Source organism: Panthera tigris, chromosome A3 (assembly GCF_018350195.1).
Source record: "Panthera tigris isolate Pti1 chromosome A3, P.tigris_Pti1_mat1.1, whole genome shotgun sequence".
NCBI lineage: Eukaryota > Metazoa > Chordata > Mammalia > Carnivora > Felidae > Panthera > Panthera tigris.
This window is the reverse complement of record NC_056662.1, coordinates 120474265-120494503: the sequence shown is the minus strand read 5'-3', so window position 1 is coordinate 120494503 and position 20239 is coordinate 120474265. Positions and strand designations below refer to the sequence as shown.

Here is a 20239-nt window from a genome sequence, read left to right as displayed (position 1 = left end):
CATAGCCATGTTGAAATTGAAACTTAACACTAAGCCAGAAAATGATTCTTACCAGTCCTTGTAACAGATTATGACGGAGGGATCAGAAAAGAAAAAGGAGCAAACATTATCGTATTCTTAGTATTCTACTCCTCAAAACAAGCTTGTGAGGATAACAGTCATCCCTGTGTTACAGGTTTAGGCAACTGGAGCTTAGAGAAGGTAAATAACGATGAACTCACCCAGCTCAAAAATGATGTACCCAGTACTCCAGTACAAGTCAGTTTGAATGCAAGGTCTTCTTCATTCTCTATTGCTTTCATAAAACAAATAAAACCCATTTATTAGTAGCTTATAATTATGAAATGATGAAAAATATTAGCAGTTTGCTAGAGAGCACTAACCTGTTAAAGGGAAACATAGTGACAATTCTTTAGGGATGGCTCCTCTTTGGTTTGCACTCAGCTAGGCACTTGGAAGAAACGCGAAATGTGTAAGTCACCATACCTGTTCTCAAGGTTCTTGGATCCAGTAGAGGCAACTAAAAAACACAAAAGAAACAACAGGAATCAGTATCAGATAATATGACTTAAATACCAAAAATCTACATGCGTTAGGAGAGGAGTATTAGTACAGGTGTAATATCTTACTTGGGGCTCCTGGGTGTCTTAGTCGGTTGGGCATCGGACTTCAGCTTAGGTCATGGATCTCACAGTTCTTGAGTTCAAGGTTTCTGCTGTCAGCCAGAGCCTGCTTTGGATTGTCGGTCTCCTTCTCTCTCTGTCCCTCCCCATCTCGAGCTCTCTCTCTCAAAAATAAACATTTAAAAAGATATATTTTACCTTTATAAAACCTAAAAATGCACCCATTATTTTTCTCTAAGTACAACTACTTTGAACTCATAGCTGTTTCTTCTGATATGTACAGTCATATTTCTTAATTTTTTTTTTTTTAACATTTATTTATTTTTGAGACAGAGAGAGAGCATGAACAGGGGAGGGTCAGAGAAAGAGGGAGACACAGAATCTGAAACAGGCTCCAGGCTCTGAGCTGTCAGCACAGAGCCCGTTGCGGGGCTCGAACCCACAGACTGTGAGATCATGACCTGAGCCGAAGTCGGACGCTCAACCGACTGAGCCACCCAGGCGCCCCTGTACAGTCGTATTTCTTAACGAAAAGAAACAGGTTATGGTAGACAAGGATCTTGAGCTGTGACTTGAAGGATAGTTAGGATTTGAATGCCCACAAGGATGGTTATGTATGAACAAAAAAGTATAATAAATGTTTATGAGACAATAAGGATCATATCCAAACTAAGGGATTATTTAGAGTAGTTGAAAATAATGTTAGAAAACTGTCAAGTGAAAAACAGCACCACCAGGATGTAATGTCCGCGAGGGTTGGAATCTTTGGCTCTACATTTTTTAATGTTTTTAACAGCTTTATTTAGGTATAATTAATATGCAATGAAATGCACATATTTAAGACATACCATTTAATTTTTAAGTGAAATTGTATTCAATTCTATAATGGTTTATTTCTTTTTTTTTTAATTTTTTTTTAACGTTTATTTATTTTTGAGACAGAGACAGAGCATGAACGGGGAGGGGCAGAGAGAGAGGGAGACACAGAATCAGAAGCAGGCTCCAGGCTCTGAGCCATCAGCCCAGAGCCCAAAGCGGGGCTCGAACTCACGGACCGCGAGATCGTGACCTGAGCTGAAGTCGGACGCTCAACTGACTGAGCCACCCAGGCGCCCCATATAATGCTTTATTTCTTTAAAAAGAAGTAAATAAGTCCAAATTAAAACTTTCCTGACCTCTGAATGGTTGGGGTGGGAGTTTTATGTTTTTCTCTGTTTTCTGTATGTTTTATTATTTATTTTTGACATTTATTTATTTTTTAGAGACAGAGACAGTGAATGAGTAGGGTGAGCAGGGGAGGGGTAGACAGAGAGGGAGACCCAGAATCTGAACAGGCTCCAGGCTCTGAGCGGTCAGCACAGAGCCCGTCACGGGGCTCGAACCCACAAACGGTGAAATCATGACCTGAGCCAAAGTCGGTTGCTTAACCCACTGAGCCACCCAGGTGCCTCAGAAAGGGAAGAATTTTTTTTTTTTAAGTTTATTTAAGAGAAAGGGAGAGAGTGCAGGCACAAGTGGGGGAGGTGCAGAGAGAGGGAGAAAAAATTAGTGAGCATGAAATTCTGGTTTTCTGAATATGTTTTTAATTTGTTTTCCTACTTAAAAAAAATTTTTTTTTAAAGTTTATTTATTTTGAGAGGGAGAGAGTGCAAGCGTGTGTGCAAGTGGAGGAGGGGCATAGAGGGAGAGAATCCCAGGCAGGCTCCATACTGTCAGTGCAAGAGCCTGATGCGGGGCTTGAACTTACAAACCCATGAGATCGTGACCTGAGCCAAAGTCTTATGCTTCACTGATTGAGCCACCCAAGTGCCTCTGCTTTTTAATTTTTTAAATCAAAATAATATATACACATAGTTTAAAAGACAGTAGTGTTAGAAACCTAAAAATGCACCTATTCTTTCTCTAAGTACAACTACTTTGAACTCATAGCTGTTTCTTCTGTTATGTACAGTCGTATTTCTTTACAATGTACATTTTGAGTTATTAATTTTGAACATTGCTTTTCATATTGCTATTAGGATAGATAACCATTTTAGCCGTCTTTTGTTTACCCCTTTTACCTTCTCACATTCTTTTAATAGTTTTAGCTCATTTTTTTCCATACAATAAGTAAAAATACACACTATTTTTTCCCCCCTTTAGACCTCAGGTTCATCCTTGGTCCAGAGATGGTATGTTCATATTTGTCTAATAACTATAATAAACATTGCAAACTCAAAAGAATATTGACAACATTATATCTTACATTTAACAGTCAATTTTTTAAAGCTTTTTTTTTTAAGTTTATTTATTTTGAGAGAGAGCATACATGCACGAGCAGGGGAAGGTCAGAGAGAGAGTGAGAGAGAGAATCCCAAGCAGGCTCCGCGCTGTCAGCTCATAGCCTGACGTGGGGCTCTGTCTTACGACCCATGAGATCATGACCTGAGCCGAAATCAAGAGTCAGATACCTTACCAACTGAGCCACCCAGGCGCCCCTAACAATCATTTTTATGGCTGCATTTTTAACGCCTATAATAGGTTTACTCATATAATCTATTTAAGATGTTATAAATTAATGATATAAAAAAATTTTCTTGTCTGGTTTATTTGTAAATCTAATGCCTAATTCAGTGCCTTATGTTTAATAAATATATTGAATATATATGTATATATATTTATTAAATATATATACATATATACATATATACATATATATGTATATATATTTATTAAATAATATAAATATATAAATATATAAAATATATAAAATATATATAATTTTATATAAAATATATAAATATATAAAAATAAATATATATATTAAATATATATACATATATATGTATATATACACATACATACATAATATGTATATATTTAATTTAATAAATATTGACTAAGATCCTTTGAAAGAACAACAAAGTGAGCTGTATACACAGAATTTGTCCAACACAGCTGTAGGTCTAGGGAATAATTTTGAAGAGCATTACAGAAGTCTTTTGGAAATACAGAATAGCTCACTTGTGATAATAGAGTCATCCAGTTTGCTTTAGTTGTTGGATGCCATCCTCTCAGATGGTGTGGCTTTCATGAATCCTACCTTGCCCTCTAGCTACAAGGCAGAGTGTGAAGTTACTGTTGGGGATGGCCTTGAAGGTGCTGGCCTTTGCTTTCTTTATATTCTGTACTCACTCCTCAGCCCCATTGTGTTTCCTCCTTTTTCCTTCCCTTTCAGTTTCTCCTTGTCTTACAGAATTTTTCACAATTTTCTCATGACAAGGCCAACAAATAAATTTTCCATCAACTCATAGTCAATTCATAATTAAAATTAGAGGTATTTAAAACAACTTTCAATGATAGGATATTTTCCAGAGCAGATTCCACTATCCTACTTTAATTCCTAGCAGCACAGACGCTAAGTGGGAATTAGTGCTCAACACAAGTTGCTGTGGTTATGGCACAGCTCCATTAGCAGCAGGAAGTCAGACTGATTTTATCTGGCTGCTGCCAGATCCTCACTTTCCAGATTAAATTCACCTCAAAGTACTTGGGAGGTTTTTAGGATAGGTCTGGTGGATCTTCAGTGGCTATTAGCATATTTGCCTTCTATTCAGATGTGCTTAAATTTTTATTTTACTTTATTTTTTATGTTTATTTTATTTATTTATTTTTGGGGGAGAGAGCAAGCAGGCAGGGGAGACGGGGGAGACAGAGAATCCCAAGCAGGCTCCATGTTGTCAGAACAGAACCCAACACGGCTCAAATCCACAAACCATGAGATCATGACCTGAGCCAAAATCGAGAGTTGGACACTTAACCAAATGAGCCACCAAGGTGCCCTGGATCTGCTTACGTTTTTAAATAGAGGTACACTATTTACATGTCGCAGAAATATTCATCTTTTGACCCTGATTTTCCACATCTCTAGGAATCTAAAGAAACAACAAAGCTGTATACACAGAATTTATTAGGAAAAATTGAAAGTGAACTAAATGCCCAATAGTCATGGTATATAACTGCCTGATGTGATAATAGGTGTCCTTTAAAATATTTATGAAGCAGTTTATGTAGTCAAATGGAAAAAGCACATAAATGAAAAATACAGGAAATAAGAATTATTAATATACTAATAATGCATTTGAATGTATATGAAGAAAAGGAGAGACAAAAGGTTACATAGTTATTGCTGGAGGTAATAAAATTATGGATTATCTTCTGTCTTCCCCAAACTTTTTGCATTATTGTTTTGCCTTTGTAACAAAATATTGTTAAGAAACAAACAAATGAATTTTTTTTTTAATTTTTTTTTTAACGTTTATTTATTTTTGAGACAGAGAGAGACAGAGCATGAACAGGGGAGGGTCAGAGAGAGGGAGACACAGAATCCGAAGCAGGCTCCAGGCTCTGAGCTGTCAGCACAGAGCCTGACGCGGGGCTCGAACTCACGGACCGCGAGATCATGACCTGAGCCGAAGTCGGCCGCTTAACCGACTGAGCCACTCAGGCGCCCCATGAATGTTTAAAGTAGTCCAAACCATCTGTCCACTGAGAGGTCCCGGAAGCACTGGCACACGAGAAGCAGCACACACTCAGATCTTGGTTTTTTGATATAATTTTCCAACAAAAAAGGATAGCCATGGCCCCTTAGAGAAAAGTCTGATTCCAGGGCTGGGGCAGAGGAAGAACAAATGATCTTGGAGCATCTGCTTGCTCCAGAAAGTAAGAAAGTGCTCAAAGAATTATGAAGACGTAGCAAAAGGACATTGGAGTCACCTTGAAGGGGCCACCACTGGACAAATCTGGGAAATGGAAAATCAAAATAATATTAATAAATTATAACTCATTGAAAAACAAAAACCCACAAATCCATACTGTTAGATCTGAAGGAAAAAGTCAGAAAAAGATGGACTCTTTTACTGTATTGTATTTTTTTTAGGAAAAGGTGGACTTTTATTTTTTCTTTTATTTTTATTTTAGAGCGAGAGAGCATATGGGAGCAGAAGAGAGGGGCAGAGGGAGACAAAGAGAGGCACTACACTCAGAGAGCCTCCCAAACAGACTTTATACTCAGCAAGGAGCCCAACATAAGGCTCCCAAGATCCTGGGATCATGACCTGAGCTGAAATCAAAAATGGGACGCTCAACTGACTAAACCATCCAGGCACCCCAGGAAAAGATGGACTTTTAAATAAAACAGTCATGTGGAGTCACCGTAACTAAGATAAGTTCCAGATATGTCTGAGGTTAAAATTTTTTTAATTAAAATTGAGGGTCATGTCAGCAAAATGGCAAGATGAGCAGTTTGAAGCTCATGTTCCCACACAAACATTGAAAAACAAGCAGTAACTGTTAGAACCAACTTAGAACTCTGGAAAGTAATCCAGGGTGTATAGCAGCCAAGCAAATGGTGAATAGAGAAAAATGCAACTCGGGATGCTTGGCTGGCTCAGTTGGTGGAGCATGTGACTCTCGATCTCAGGGATGTGAGTTCAAGCCTCACGTTGGGTGTAGAGACTACTTAAAATATGTTCTAAAAAATTGCAACTTAAAAACAGTGGCAAAAATAAATAAAAAATAAAACAGATAAAAAATGGGTAAAGGACTTGAACAGACCTTTCTCCAGTGAAGATATGTATAGACAAATGACCAGTAAGCACATGAAGAAGATGCTCAACATCCCTAATCGCAATGAGATACCACTTTAGTAGGATGGGTATTCCTCAATAAAAGAAAATAGCAAGTACGGGGTGCCTGGCTGGCTCATTAGTAGAGCATGTTACTCTTGATCTCGGGGTTGTGAGTTTGAGTACCATGTTGGGTGTGGATATTACTTAAAAAAATAATAAAACAACAAGGCAAGGATGTGGAGAAATTAGAACTCTGGCAGGAATGTAAAATTATTCACAGTAGCCAAGAGGTGGAAACAATCCAAATGTCTGTCAACAGATTAATGTGTAAACAAAATGTGTATACATACAATGGAATATTATTTAGCTGTAAAAAGTATGAGTTTATGTTAAGTGAAATAAGCCAGACACAAAAGGACAAATATTGTATTATTCTATTTATGTGGAATACAAGGCAAACTCATAGAGACAGAAGGTAGAAAAGAGATTACTAGGGACTGGGAAGAGAGAAGAATAAAGAATTATTGTTTAATGGGTACAGAGTTTCTTTTTAGGAAGTTGAAAAACTCTTGGAAATGGATAGTGGCAGTGGCCATACAACACTGTAAATATAATTGATGCCAATGAATTGTATACTGTACATCTTGTCAGTTTGCTTCCCCAAGGAATTGTAAGAATGAGAATAAGAATGTTACATTCACTTTTGTTTGTTAAGCCAAAGGGCACATTGTAATTTTTTACCATAATTTTTAAGAAATATTTCTTTTGTTGGAAGATTATTAGACTCCAGAATTTATTTTTTATTATTTTTATACTTTGTAGATGAAAATGAGAGCTTCAAGTTTGGTCACTCAGGTCCTTAAGACCCTTGCAGTGCTACTTTAAGAGTACCTAATAATTTATGTTAAAGAATATTCATGCATAAAAATACATGTATCTAAAATTCTAAATTGAGGAATTTAGCTTTTGTTTATTTTTACTTTTACAGTAAGGCAAAAGAGAATGAAAGAAGTAGATAACCTTGAAAGTATCAAAGAAGAATGGTAAGTTAATTTGAATTTTCTGTTATTAATGCCTTTCTTAGTTTCTATTTTTGCTGCATTTCACTAACTATAGATGTTTTCATTATGGTTCTTTTAGTTAAAAAACTAAAGGTAATGTATTTTAAAAAGTAAATTTTTATTCAAAGCTGCGTTGAATGGATTTTAATGAAGTTACTGAATGTTTTTATTATTAAAAAAATTTTTTTTTAAATGTTTTTACTTATTTTTGACCGAGAAAGAGAGAGCACGAGTGGGGGAGGGGCAGAGAGAGAGGGAGACACAGAATCTGAAGCAGGCTCCAGGCTCCTAGCTATCAGCACAGAGCCCAGTGTGGGGCTTGAACTCAAGGACTGTGAGATCATGACCTGAGCCAAAGTCGGGCACTCACCCGACTGAGCCACCCAGGCACCCCTAAATGTTTTTATTATTAATAAAAAAAGTGTTAAATTTCTCTCTGGTCGCATATTCTGTTGTTTAAGTGAGAAATTCCAGGAACTGTTTACTTTTTTGGGTTGTACTGTCTTAGAGTCATAGTGGAAATAAAATGGCTCTGGAGTCAGATAAGCCTAAGTTTGAATCCTTTCACTGTCTTCACTATCTCTTTGGCCTTTGAGCAACTGAGGTAAAACAGAGGGGCGGGCGGGGGGTGGGGCAGGCACCAGGCCTGGGTGGCTTCCTTGGTTGAGTGTCTGACTCTTTATTTCAGTTTAGGTCATGAGCCCAGAGTCATGGGATCAAGCGCTGCATCGGGCTCTGAGCTGAGTGTGGAGCCTGCTTGGGATTCTGTCCTCCTCTGCCCCTCTCCCCAACTTGCGCTCTGTCTCTAAAATAAAAATAAAAATTAATAACTAAAAACTAAAACAGAGGCAGGAGATACATATGTGTATGTACCTGAAAGATACGTATGTATTTATGTTTTAATTTATTTTTATTTTAAAGAGAGTGAGAAGGGCACCTGGGTGGCTCAGTCGGTTGGGCGTCTGACTTCAGCTCAGTTCATGATTTTGTGAGTTTGAGCCCCGCGTTGGGCTCTGTGCTCACAGGACGGACTCTGTGCTGAAAGGACGGAGCCTGGAGCCTCCTTCGGATTCTGTGTCTCCTCTCTCTGCCCATCCCATGCTCATGCTTTTTCTCTCTGTCTCTTAATAATAAATAAACGTTAAAAATTTTTTTAAAAAGAGAGAGTGAGCACATATCAGGGATTCCATAAATGGTAGGTGCAAAGTCTATGGTTCTTACCAGTCAGTATAGAATGTTTTATTCTGACTTATCTAAGGTGAAATATTTATTTTTGTATTATGCTGTTTGTTTTAAATACTTGAAGTAAATTTTTTCCATTCATAGTCCATTTAAGGAGACAGACAAGTATTTATTTCATACTTACAAATACTTTGTAAATGCTTCTGTACTAAACAAATATTATTTGTTACTTTCTCACTACTTATTGTTTTATGTATTTGATACTATATAATTGTGAGATTGTGTCAGGGGCCTCTAAGACCTCTCCCAGGTTTAATGATTTGCTGAGAGGATGCCTAGCCTAGGCATGCCTAGGCTAGGGTTTTTATTGGAAGCTAGTCACATACTAAAATTCCAGACTCAGGGGCACCTAGGTGGCTCAGCTGGTTAAGTGTCTTGAGTCTTGATTTCAGCTCAGGTCATGATCTCACAGTTCATGAGACAGAGCCCTGTGTTGAGCTCTGGGCTGACAGCATTGAGCTTGCTTAGGATTCTCTCTCTCCATCTCTGCCTCTCTCTTTCTCGCTCTCAAAATAAATAAATAAACTTAAAAAAATTTTTCCAGAATCATACAGAAAGTAAGCAGACCTTTCAAAGGATACCAGTCAGCAGCTAGGCCTGCTGTATTAACTCTTTCTTGCACAAAAATAAATGGAATGACTGATTTTAACTTAGGACTTTTTTTCTCCCCAGCAGCTTTATTGAGACATAATTCACATACCATATGATTCATCCATTTAAAGTATACAATTCAACAGGCTTTAGTACATTCACAGTTGCACAAATTTCACCACAGTCAATTTTATAACGTTTGTATCACCATACCCATTAGTAGTCATACCTCATTCTCCTACACCCTGCCCCTGACAACCACCAGTATACTTTCTATCTTTATAGATTTACCTATTCTGGACATTTTTATTTTATAAATGGAATCACACAATAGGTGGTCTTTTGTGATTGGCTTCTTTAACATGTTTTCAAGTTTCATTCATGTTGTAATATGTATCAGTACTTTGAGTGTAATTAAATAATTAGTAACATATCTACATAAAAAGATTAGGATTAGATTTTATACTTTTTGTTGTAGCAAAGAAATTTTTTGTAACAAAAATAGATTTTGTTAGAAGTAGCAGTCCAGGGGCACCTGGGTGGTTCAGTTAGTTAAGTGTCCAACTCTTGATTTCAGCTCAGGTCATGTTCTCGAGGTTTGTGAGTTCAACCCCCGGATCATGCTCTGTGCACACAGCGTGGCCTAATTAGGTTTCTTTCTTTCTCTTTCTCCCTCTCCCTCCCTCCCTCCCTCCCTCCCTCCCTCCCTCCCTCTCTCTCTCCCTCTCCCTCTCCCTCTCCCTCTCCCTCTCCCTCTCCCTCTCCCTCTCCCTCTCCCTCTCCCTCTCCCTCTCCCTCTCCCTCTCCCTCTCCCTCTCCCTCTCCCTCTCCCTCTCCCTCTCCCCCTGTCTTTCTCTCCTCCGCCCCCCATCTCTCTCTCAAAAATAAATAAATGAACATTAAAAAAAAAAATAGCAGTCCAGTAAAACAAAATGAAGACTGATTTCCTAAGTATATCAGTATTTCAAAGACTATAAAATAGTGAAGATCTGTATTTACTGTGTGTTCCAATAAAGCATACACAGATGCAAATCCTTCACCCATTTGGGCAACAGCTAGTTGATAACCTTATTTATTCAGAACACTGTAGTGAATGAGAAAGTCAGAAGCCAAAATAGATGTTTAAAAGTCCCTTTCCTGAACTTGTATACTTTTTATTATTAGAGGAATTCCTGAAACTTCAAGACTTTTTACTTAGCTATAACAACTTTGATAATCTGGTTTTCACATTATAGAGAGGAGGATTGACATTTGTATCATAAGAGGATAGGGACAAGGGAAAGGGTGACAGAGTAGAGAACATAGATGAAATAATAACATTGTCTGGATACTTTTAGTGTTAAGGCAAGTCCTGGTAAATTCATATGCCCATGGGATTTTTGCTGCATTATAGCTTAATATATAGTACAATATAAAGAGATTCTTTGAATTATAAAGAAAAACTAAATGTGTACTTTCTCATTTTTTTCCATCCAAGAATGTCTTTCATACTCTTTTTAAAAAATACTATTTTTTAATTTTTTTAACATTTATTTATTTTTGAGAGAGACAGAGACAGAGTGCGAGCAGGGGAGGAGCAGAGAGAGAGGGAGACACAGAATCCGAAGCAGGCTCCAGGCTCTGAGCTGTCAGCACAGAGCCTGATGCGGGGCTCAAACTCACAAACCGCAAGATCATGACCTGAGCCGAAGTCGGATGTTTAACCGACTGAGCCATCCAGGCACCCCATTTTTAAAAAATATTATTAATAAACCTTGTTTTGGAGGCGCCTGGTAGCTCAGTTGGTTAAGTGTCTGACTGTGGCTCAGGTCACGATCTCGTGGTTTGTGGGTTCCAGCTCCTTGTCGGGCTCTGTGCTGACAGCTCAGAGCCTGGAGCCTGTTTTGGAATCTGTGTCTCCCTCTCTCTCTCTTCCCCTCCCCAGCTCACACTCTGTCTGTCTCTCTCTCTCAAAAATAAACATTAAAAATTGTTTTAATAAACTTTATTTTTAAGAGTTTTATATAAATATTGAGCAGTAAATACTCAGTTCCCATATCCCCTACCCCCCCCCCCACAGTTTCTTCTGTTATTAACATCTTGTATTAGTGTAGTTTTTTTTGCTACAACTGGGAACCAATATTGATACATTATTATCAACTATAGTTTACATTGGGTTCATTCTTTGTATTGTACAGTTCTGTGAGGTTTGAGAAATGGTGATGTATATAGCGTTATACTTTTTTTTTTTTAATGTTTATTTTTTGAGAGAGGGAGAGTGACAGAGTTTGAGTGGGGAGGGGCAGAGATAGAAGGAGACACAGAATCCGAAGCAGACTCCAGGCTCTGAGCTGTTAGCACAGAGCCTGACACGGGGCTTGAACTCACTTACCATGAGATCATGACCTGAGCCGAAGTCAGATGCTTAGCTACTGAGCCACCCAAGCACTCCATATAGTGTCAAACTTTTATTTCTTTATTATTATTATTATAATTATTATTATTAATTTATTTTTTTAAATAATCTCTACACCCAATGTGGTGCTTGAACCACAGCCCCAAACTCGAGTCACATGTTCTTCTAACTGAACCAGCTAGGTGCCCCTACTGTTGTGCTTTTAATTCCATATATCAGTTGTTATTGCTGGTGTATAAGAAAGCACTTGGTTTTTGTATATTAATCTTGTATTCTGCAACTTTGCTAAAATTACTTATTAGTCCCAGGAGTTTGTTGTTGATGATGATTTGGGATTCTCTGTGTAGACAATCCTGTCATCTGCAGAGAAAGACAGTTTTATTTCTTCCTCCTTCCCGTTCTGTATACCTTTTATTTCTTTTATCTGTCTTACTGATTTTGCTAGGATTTCCAATATGGCATTGAAGAGGGGTGGTGAGGAGGGACATCTTTGTCTTACTCCCGATCTTAGGAGGAAAGCATCTAGTTTCTTATCATTAAGTATGTTATCTGTAGGTTTTTGTAGATTGTCTTTATCAAGTTAAGAGAGTTCTTCTCTGTTCCTAATTTGCTGAGAGTTTTTATCATGGGTGTGTGTTGGATATTGTCAGCTGCTTTTTCTGCATCTGTTGATATGGTCATGAGTTTTCTTCTTCAGTGTGTGGATGTGATGGATTACATTAATTGATTTTCTCATGGTGAATCAGCCTTGCATACCTGAAATAAATCCTACTCGGTTGCAGTGTATAATTCCTTTTACATGTTGGATTAGAAATGCTAATATTTTGTTGAGTATTTTTGCATCTATATTGATGAGAGATACTGTTTGAGTTTCCCTTTCTTGAAATGTCTTTGTCTGATTTTAGCAGTAGAGCCATGCTGTCCTCATAGAACGAGTTAGAAGTGTTCCCTTCTGCTTTTATTTTCTGAAAGAAATTGTAGACAATTGGTACAATTTCTTAAATGTTTGATGGAATTTGATGTGGGAAACAAAGGCAGAAGGAAATGGCAGATAAAGTTAAATTTCCTTACAACCTGCAGCCCATTGACAAGTACTTGAGGTAGGCAGAGGTTTCTCCAGGAACTCCCTGCTATCTTAATGCTAATGCTTTGCTGGGGGGAAAAATAACCTTAGTTTCAAAATAGCTAGGCCTCCACTATCCTGTGAGTCTTCTTTAGCATATGAAAATCTCACTGGAAACTTCCCCTGGACTTTACCCCCCCAACTCCAGTCTCTCCTCATGGATCCGGGGCAGCTCTTCCTGCCCATGGGTCCTGTCCCCTTGCTTTAATAAAATCACCTTTTTGCCCCAAAAACATCTTGAAGAATTCTTTCTTCGCCATCAGCTCTGGACTCCATGAACCACACTATCACCCCAAAACCTCAACAGAATTCACTAGTAAAATCTTTTGTGCCTGGTGCTTTCTGTTTTGGAGGATTATTATTGACTCAATTTTCGTTTTTTCTTTTTTCTTTTAGCTCAAGCAGGGGAGAGGGACAGAGGAGGAGAGAGAATCTTAAGCAGGCTCCACACTCAGTGCAGAGCCCAACGCAGGGCTCCATCCCACGACCCTGGGATAATGACCTGAGGAGAAATCTAGTTGGACACTTAACTGACTGAGCCACCCAGGCACCCTGAGTTTTTTTTTTGTTTGTTTGTTTGTTTGTTTTAAGTTTATTTATTTATTTTGAGAGAGAGAGAGAACCCAGGAGCTCATGCCCTAGCTGGGGAGGGGCAGAGAGAGAGAGAGAATCCCAAGCAGGATCTGCAATGTCATTGCAGAGCCTGCCGCAGGGCTCAATCTCAGGAACCATGAGATCATGACCTGAGCTGAGATCGAGAGTCAGATGCTTAACCAATTGAGGCCCCCAGGTGCCCCTCAATTTTCTTAATAGATACTAGCCTTTGCATATTATCTTTTCCTCCTCATGTAAGTTTTGGTAGATTATAAGTTTGAAGACTGTTCGTTTTATCTAAGCTATCAAATTTGTGGACATAGAGCTGTACATCTTTACACGATGTTCTCTGAACCTTTTAAAAACCTAGACTATTTTCTTACTCATCTTTGTGTCCCCTACCACCTACCATATGGAAGGTACTCAATAGATATTTGAATGGCTCAAATTAACATAATGAAGGTTAGTAGAATTTACGTATCAAATAGGTAAAGGAGTAAAGCTGCTTTAGATGGTCAGCTTTATTGGCTTTGTACGTAGTAATCAAGTATAAACTGCTTTTTTATAGCCGAGGCACAGGGGGTCCCAAACACTACAGGATCGGCCGCTGGCCACCAACAAAGTCCAAAGGCAGAGTGGTTGTGAAACAAGAGAGGAATTTATTTTGTGATGCCAACACCTGAAAGATAGCCAGGAAAGAGCAAACTAGCATCTCAAAGATTGTCTCCAGAGTGCGGAAAATACTTCCAGGTTTATATAAGGAAAATGTGCAGCAAAGGTGTGTGGGTCTGGGCAAGTAGGCATTGAAGGTCAAATCGATCACTGTGTTGGAGTCAATCACTGTCAGGGGCTGGCTGGCTGAGGGCAGTCCTTGTTGTTTAAGGGGGTAGTTTCAGTTCCCATCGGAGGTTGCATTGTCCTCAGGGTCTTTTGCAAAAGCCAAGAAACACTTTGGAAAGACCCCAATTAGAGAGTGAGGTCAAGATGGAGGCACCCAAAGTCCGCTTTCATTCTGAACAGAAAAAAACAAATACCAGAGAGGATTGAGTGGTCATAATGATATCATTATCTAATATTGTGTGCCAGTGTGTGTACTGATAGAAACTGTATATCAGGTATAGGTTTTTGTATGTGTTTGCTTCTAATCTTCACAGCAACCATGAAAGATAGGTGGTAGTGTCTGCATTTGCAGATGAGGAAGCCCCATCACACAGAGGCTAGTAGGTTTCTCACCCAGTCAGTGTGACTCAGTTCCTAAACACAGACACCAAAGCCTCAACTGTTAGGCAGTAGCCTCTACTGCTGCACAGCTGTACTGACTGAAGAGAGGGGAAAATCATTAGTACTGTGAGAAATTGTCTTAGCATGTGATTCTTTTTATTAAGAAGTAACCTGTCTTTGCTCTGAGAAAGGCCCCACCCCGCTCGCGTGCTGCCTCTCTCTCAAAAATAGTGAACATTAAAATTTTAATATTTCTTTTATGACAACATAAATGCAAAATAAAATTAATACTTTGTGGTAATATGAAGCATCTTTGTACATAGAGATCACCTAGAAGAGTAAAGAGAGCATGCCTACATTAAAATATTGCTCTGAGTATCGGCAGTTTTTTAAAGGTTATTATTTTTTATGAGGTAATCTTTATTCCCAACATGGGGCTCGAACTCATGACTCCAGGATCAAGAAATACATTGTCTACTGCCTGAGCCAGCCAGGTGCCCCAGCACATAATAATATAGTGATGACTATTTTCTCTAGGACAGTGATTAAGAGTACAGGCATTGGGTGCCTGAGTTCAGTTTTCGAACTGCTTTCGAATAGTTTTGTGATCTTGGGCAACTTGCTTAAGCTTTTTCTTGACGTGTTAAACAGGGATAAAAATAATATGTGCCTTTTAGGTCAGTGTGCAGGTTGAATGAGTTAACTCATGTGGAGTACTTGAAATAGTTCCTAAAATATATAATAAGTGCTCAGTAAATGTTAGCTATTAAGAGAAGCTTTATAGGGGCGCCTGGGTGGCTCAGTCGGTTAAGTGTCCGACTTCGGCACAGGTCATGATCTCAAGGTCCGTGAGTTCGAGCCCCGCATCGGGTTCTGTGCTGATAACTCAGAGCCTGGAGCCCTCTTCAGATTCCGTGTCTCTCCCTCTCTCTCTCCCTCCCCCGCTCATGCTCTGTCTCTGTCTCAAAAATAAACGTTAAAAAAAGTTAAAAAAAGAGAAGCTTTATAGCATATCATGCTTAGGTGCATAGATGTGGAAGACGGATTAACAGGGTTTGGATTCTGTCTTTGTCACTTACTAGCTGTGTAAATTCACGTAACTTAGCCTTTCTGTGACTCATTTTCCTTATCTATAAAAATGTGGATAAGAATATATACCTTGCAGTTCCTGGCACAGTATGAGAGCTCCAAAAATGTTGTCATTATTTATGGAATCTGAGAAATTGTATTTCAGTACATAGATGAATTTTCTGTATGACTTAAAAAAAGATAAACCAGAAACCATCTTTTCTTTCAAACAATGTCTTCAGTAGTATTTCTTTTATGACAGGGGCACCTGGGTGGCTCAGTCGGTTGAGCATCTGACTTTGGCTCAGGTCATGATCTTACGGTTTGTGGGTACAAGCCCCTCGTTGGGCTCTGTACTGACAACTCAGAGCTTGGAGCCAGTTTTGGATTCTGTGTTTCCCTCTCTCTCTGCCCCTCCCCACTCCTGCTCTGTCTCTATCTCAAAAATAAATGAACATTTTAAAAAAATTACACATTTCTTGTAAAAAAAAAAACATAATGCAAAATAAAAATACAAAATAAAACATAAATGCAAAATAAAAACCAGTAGATGGGAGTAGGCGAAATGGACGAAGAGACTCAAAAGGTACAAATTTCCAGTCATAAGTAATGGGGATATACTATACAGCATAGCAACCATGGTTAATAATATTCTGTTGTATATTGGGAAGTTGCTGAGGGAGTAAATCTTAAACGTTCTCATCACTGGGGCACATGCGTGGCTGTCATTAAGCATCCTACTTCAGCTCAGGTCATGATCTCACAGTTTGTGATTTGGAGCCCTGCATCAGGCTCTGTGCTGACAGCTCAGAGCCTGGAGCCTGCTTTAGAGTCTGTGTCTCCCTCTCTCTCTGCTCCTCCCTCCCGCCCCCCCCCCCCCCCCCGTCCCAAAATAAACATTAAAAATTTTTTAAAATCATTTAAAATATTTTTTTAAATTTTTTTTAATGTTTATTTATTTTTGAGAGAGACAGAGACAGAATGCGAGTGGGTTAGGGGCAGAGAGAGAGGGAGACAGAATCCGAAGCAGGCTCCAGGCTCCGAGCTGTTAGCACAGAGCCAGACGCGGGGCTCCAACTCACCAGGTGTGAGATCGTGACCTGAGCCGAAGTTGGACGCTCAACCGACTGAGCCACCCAGGCGGCCCTCATTAAAAAAAATTTTTTTTAAAGTTCTCATCACAAAAAAAAAATTCTGTACCTGTTAATGGTGATATATGTTAACTAGACTTGCTGTGCTGATCATTTCATAGTAGGTACAAATATCGAATCATGTTGTTGACCTAAAACTAATATGTCAGTTTATACCTAAATTTAAGAAAAAATAGGTGCCTGGGTGTCTCAGTCAGTTGAGTGTCCAGCTCTTGATTTCAGCTCAGGTCATGAACTCACGGTTCATGGGTTTGAGCTCTACATTGGGCTCTACGATGAGATGACAACTTAGAGCTTGCTTGGGATTCTCTCTCTCTCCCTCTCTCTCTCTCTGCCCTTCCCCACTCATGCTCTCTCCCTCTTTCCCTCTCTCTCTCTCTCTCTCTCTCTCTTTCTCAAAATAAATAAATAAACATTAAAATTTTTTTCCAATGTTTATTTATTTTTGAGAGAGAGAGAGACAGCACGAGCAGGGGAGGGGCAGAGAGAGAAAGGGAGACACAGAATTCGAAGCAGGCTCCGGGCTCTGAGCTGTCAGCACAAAGCCCAACATGGGGCTCGAACCCATGAACTGCGAGATCATGACCTGACCAAAAGTCAGATGCTTAACCAACTGAGACACCTAGCCATCCCAATAAATAAACATTTTAAAAAAGAAAAATAGAGAGGCACCTGGCTGGCTCAGTCAAAGGAGCATGTGACTCTTGATCTCCTGGTTGTAAATTCAGGTCCCATGTTGGGCTTTGAGATTATTTAAAAAGAAAATCTTGAGTAATAAGGGGCTCCTGGGTGGCTCAGTTGGTTGAGAGTTCAACTCTTGATTTCAGCTGAGGTCATGATCCCAGGGTCATGGGGTTGAGCCCCATGTTGGGCTGTGTGCTGAACATGGAGCCTGTTGAGGATTCTCTCTTTCCCTTTTCCCTCTGTGCCTCCCCCCGCCTCTCCATGCTCATGTGTGCATGCTCGCTCTCTCTCTCTCTCTCTCTCTCTCTCTCTCTCTTTTCAAAAAAATATAAGGGGCGCCTGGGTGGCTCAGTCGGTTAAGCATCTGACTTCAGCTCAGGTCATGATCTCGTGGTTCATGAGTTGGAGCCCCGCATTGGGCTCTGTGCTGACCTCTGAGTCTGGAGCTTGCTTTGGATTCTGTGCGCCTTCCCCCCCCCCCCCCCCCCCCCGCCTCTCTCCTCCTCAAAAATAAATATATTAAAAAAATTTTTTATGTAAAAATAATAAAATAAAATAAATAAAATAATTGATTTAAAAAATAGTGGAGTATTAATTACAAATCAAAGTCTTCAGTGAGAAATCTCATTCTGAAGTTACGCAAATCAAAACTATGATTAGGACTGTTCCTGACACACTATCCCCTTTAGTTCAAAAGTGCTTTCTGTGACCAAAAGGTACATAGTAACTGTGGTGTCTAAATGAGGTGTCTCTCAATCGATTGGATGAGGGCCCTCAAATGTGAAAGAATTCACCTCAGGCAGAACAAAGGAGATAGGGTTTATTGAATACACTTCAAAGGAGCAGGGGCAGGACTGCAGAGGAGGAACTGCAACAAGGCAGTGGGTGGGGGTTGTTTTAAAGGGGAAAAGTGAAGAGGTATGGGAACACATGGAATTTTCCCTTTTTTGGTAACTTCTTGGTTGTGAGTAGCCCATTATTAGGGCCTATGGATGTTTTGAGGTGGGTCACCTGCTGGGACTCTTCATAGCCAAGTGGTCACTGTGGGACCTTTTCACATTCCATTGCTCAACCCTGTTTGCCTACAAGCAGCCTCTGCAAGGGCACCTGGGTGGTTCAGTAGGTTAAGAGTCCTAGTCTTGATTGAGGCTCTTGTCATGATCTCACAATTTGTGGGATTGAGCCCAGCATCGGGCTCTGTGCTGATAGCAAAGAAAAAAACCAAAAAACAAAAAACAGCCTTTGCAGTAACCTTGTGAAGCTATTTTGAGCTTTTTACAAAGAACACATTTTTTTTCCTCTGGACCAGTGATTTTCAACATGGTGAAGTTTTGTCCCCCAGAGGACACCTGGGAATGTCTAGAGATGGTTTCAGTTGTTTTAACACTGGAAGAAGGGGTGGGTGGAGTAAGCATGATACTGGCATCTAGTGGATAAAGGCCACATGTGCTGCTGAATACCCTACAATGGACAGGGCAGCTCACACAACAAAGAACTAGCCCTCCCCAAATGTGAGTAGACTGAAGTGGAGAAGACCTTGCTCTGGACCAAAAGGGTTAATGACTTCCCAAGGTCACATATCTGCTAGAATCTTAATTTAGAAATGGGTCTCGGCACCTGGGTGGTTTAGTCAACAGCTAAGCATCCGACTTCTATTCAGGTCATGGTCCCGTGGATCATGAGTTCAAGCCCTGCATTGGACTCCATGCTGACAGTTCAGAGCCTGGAGCCTGCTTCAGATTCTGTCTCCCTGTCTCTGTGCCCCTCCCCTGCTTGTTCTCTCTCCCTCCCTCCCTCCCTCCCTCTCTCTCAAAAATAAAACATTAAAAAAAAATTTTAATTTAGAAGTGAGTCTGAATTGTGTACAAGGAAGCGTCTGAGTTCAAGATCCCTTAACAAGAACAATTCATGTAATTTATTGGAAAATTAGTCAGTACTGCTTATTTTTCTTTTTTTATGTGTAGGGTCTGTGAAACAGGATCTGACAACCAACCTCTTAGTGATGATCGACAAACAAATTGTGAATATTTTGTTGACAGCCTTTTTGAGGAAGCTGAGAAGGTTGGTGCCAAATGTGTGTCTCCCACTGAACAGAAGAAACAGGTAAAATGTCCATAATTTTTTCTCTTCCAGTGTTTCTCAAAATAGGGACCATATTTTGGGTCCATGAGGTCAAAAGTGTTTTCATAATAATAGTAAGTTATTATTACCTTTTCCACTGTGTTGACATTGCACTAATACCACAAAAGCAATGTGGGTTAAACTGCTGGTGCCTTAGGAGGCATCAAGGCAGTAGCACCAAACTGTACGAGTCATTACCATATTTTTTCTCCCTGCTCTTGGTCAGGGGCATGCTAGTTTCAATGAAGAATGCCCTTGATGAAGCCAGGCTTGGGATAGCTTTATAAAAAACAGTGTGAAGAGAAGAGAGCATTGGAAATAGATGGCTTAAAACCTTGTAAGCCTAGGGGTGCCTGGGTACCTCAGTCATTGAGCATCCTTTGGTGTTCAAGATGACTCTTGATTTTGGCTCAGTGCATGGTCCCAGGATGCTGGAATCTAGCCCCACATTGGGCTCCAAGCTGAACATGGAGCCTACTTAAGGTTCTCTCTCTCTCCCTCTCTCTCCCTCTCTCTCCCTCTCTCTCCCTCTCTCTCCCTCTCTCTCCCTCTCTCTCCCTCTCTCTCCCTCTCTCTCCCTCTCTCTCCCTCTCCCCCCTCTCTCCCCCCCCTCTCCCCCCCTCTCCCTCCCTCTCCCTCCCTCTCCCTCCCTCTCCCCCCCTCTCCCCCCCTCCCCCCCTCTCCCCCCCCTCCCTCCCTCTCCCCCCCTCTCTCCCCCCCTCCCTCCCCCCCCCTCTCCCCCCCTCTCTCCCCCCC

The 20239-nt window shown here is 40.0% G+C and overlaps 1 protein-coding gene and 1 non-coding gene across 3 annotated transcripts in view; both read left to right on the top strand.

Annotated features, from left to right (window-relative positions):
* Positions 1-20239, top strand: part of UBXN2A (UBX domain protein 2A) — a 43966-nt gene that overhangs the window by 4214 nt on the left and 19513 nt on the right. For both annotated transcript variants that reach the window (XM_042982414.1, XM_007080725.2), the window contains exons 2-3: positions 7221-7275; positions 19327-19465. In XM_042982414.1, coding sequence (XP_042838348.1) covers positions 7235-7275; positions 19327-19465 — 180 coding nt within the window. In that variant the 5' untranslated portion in view covers positions 7221-7234. The remainder of the gene's footprint in view (positions 1-7220; positions 7276-19326; positions 19466-20239) is intronic.
* Positions 6041-6113, top strand: TRNAE-CUC. The gene has a single exon. It is a non-coding gene; the product is annotated as a tRNA-Glu (tRNA).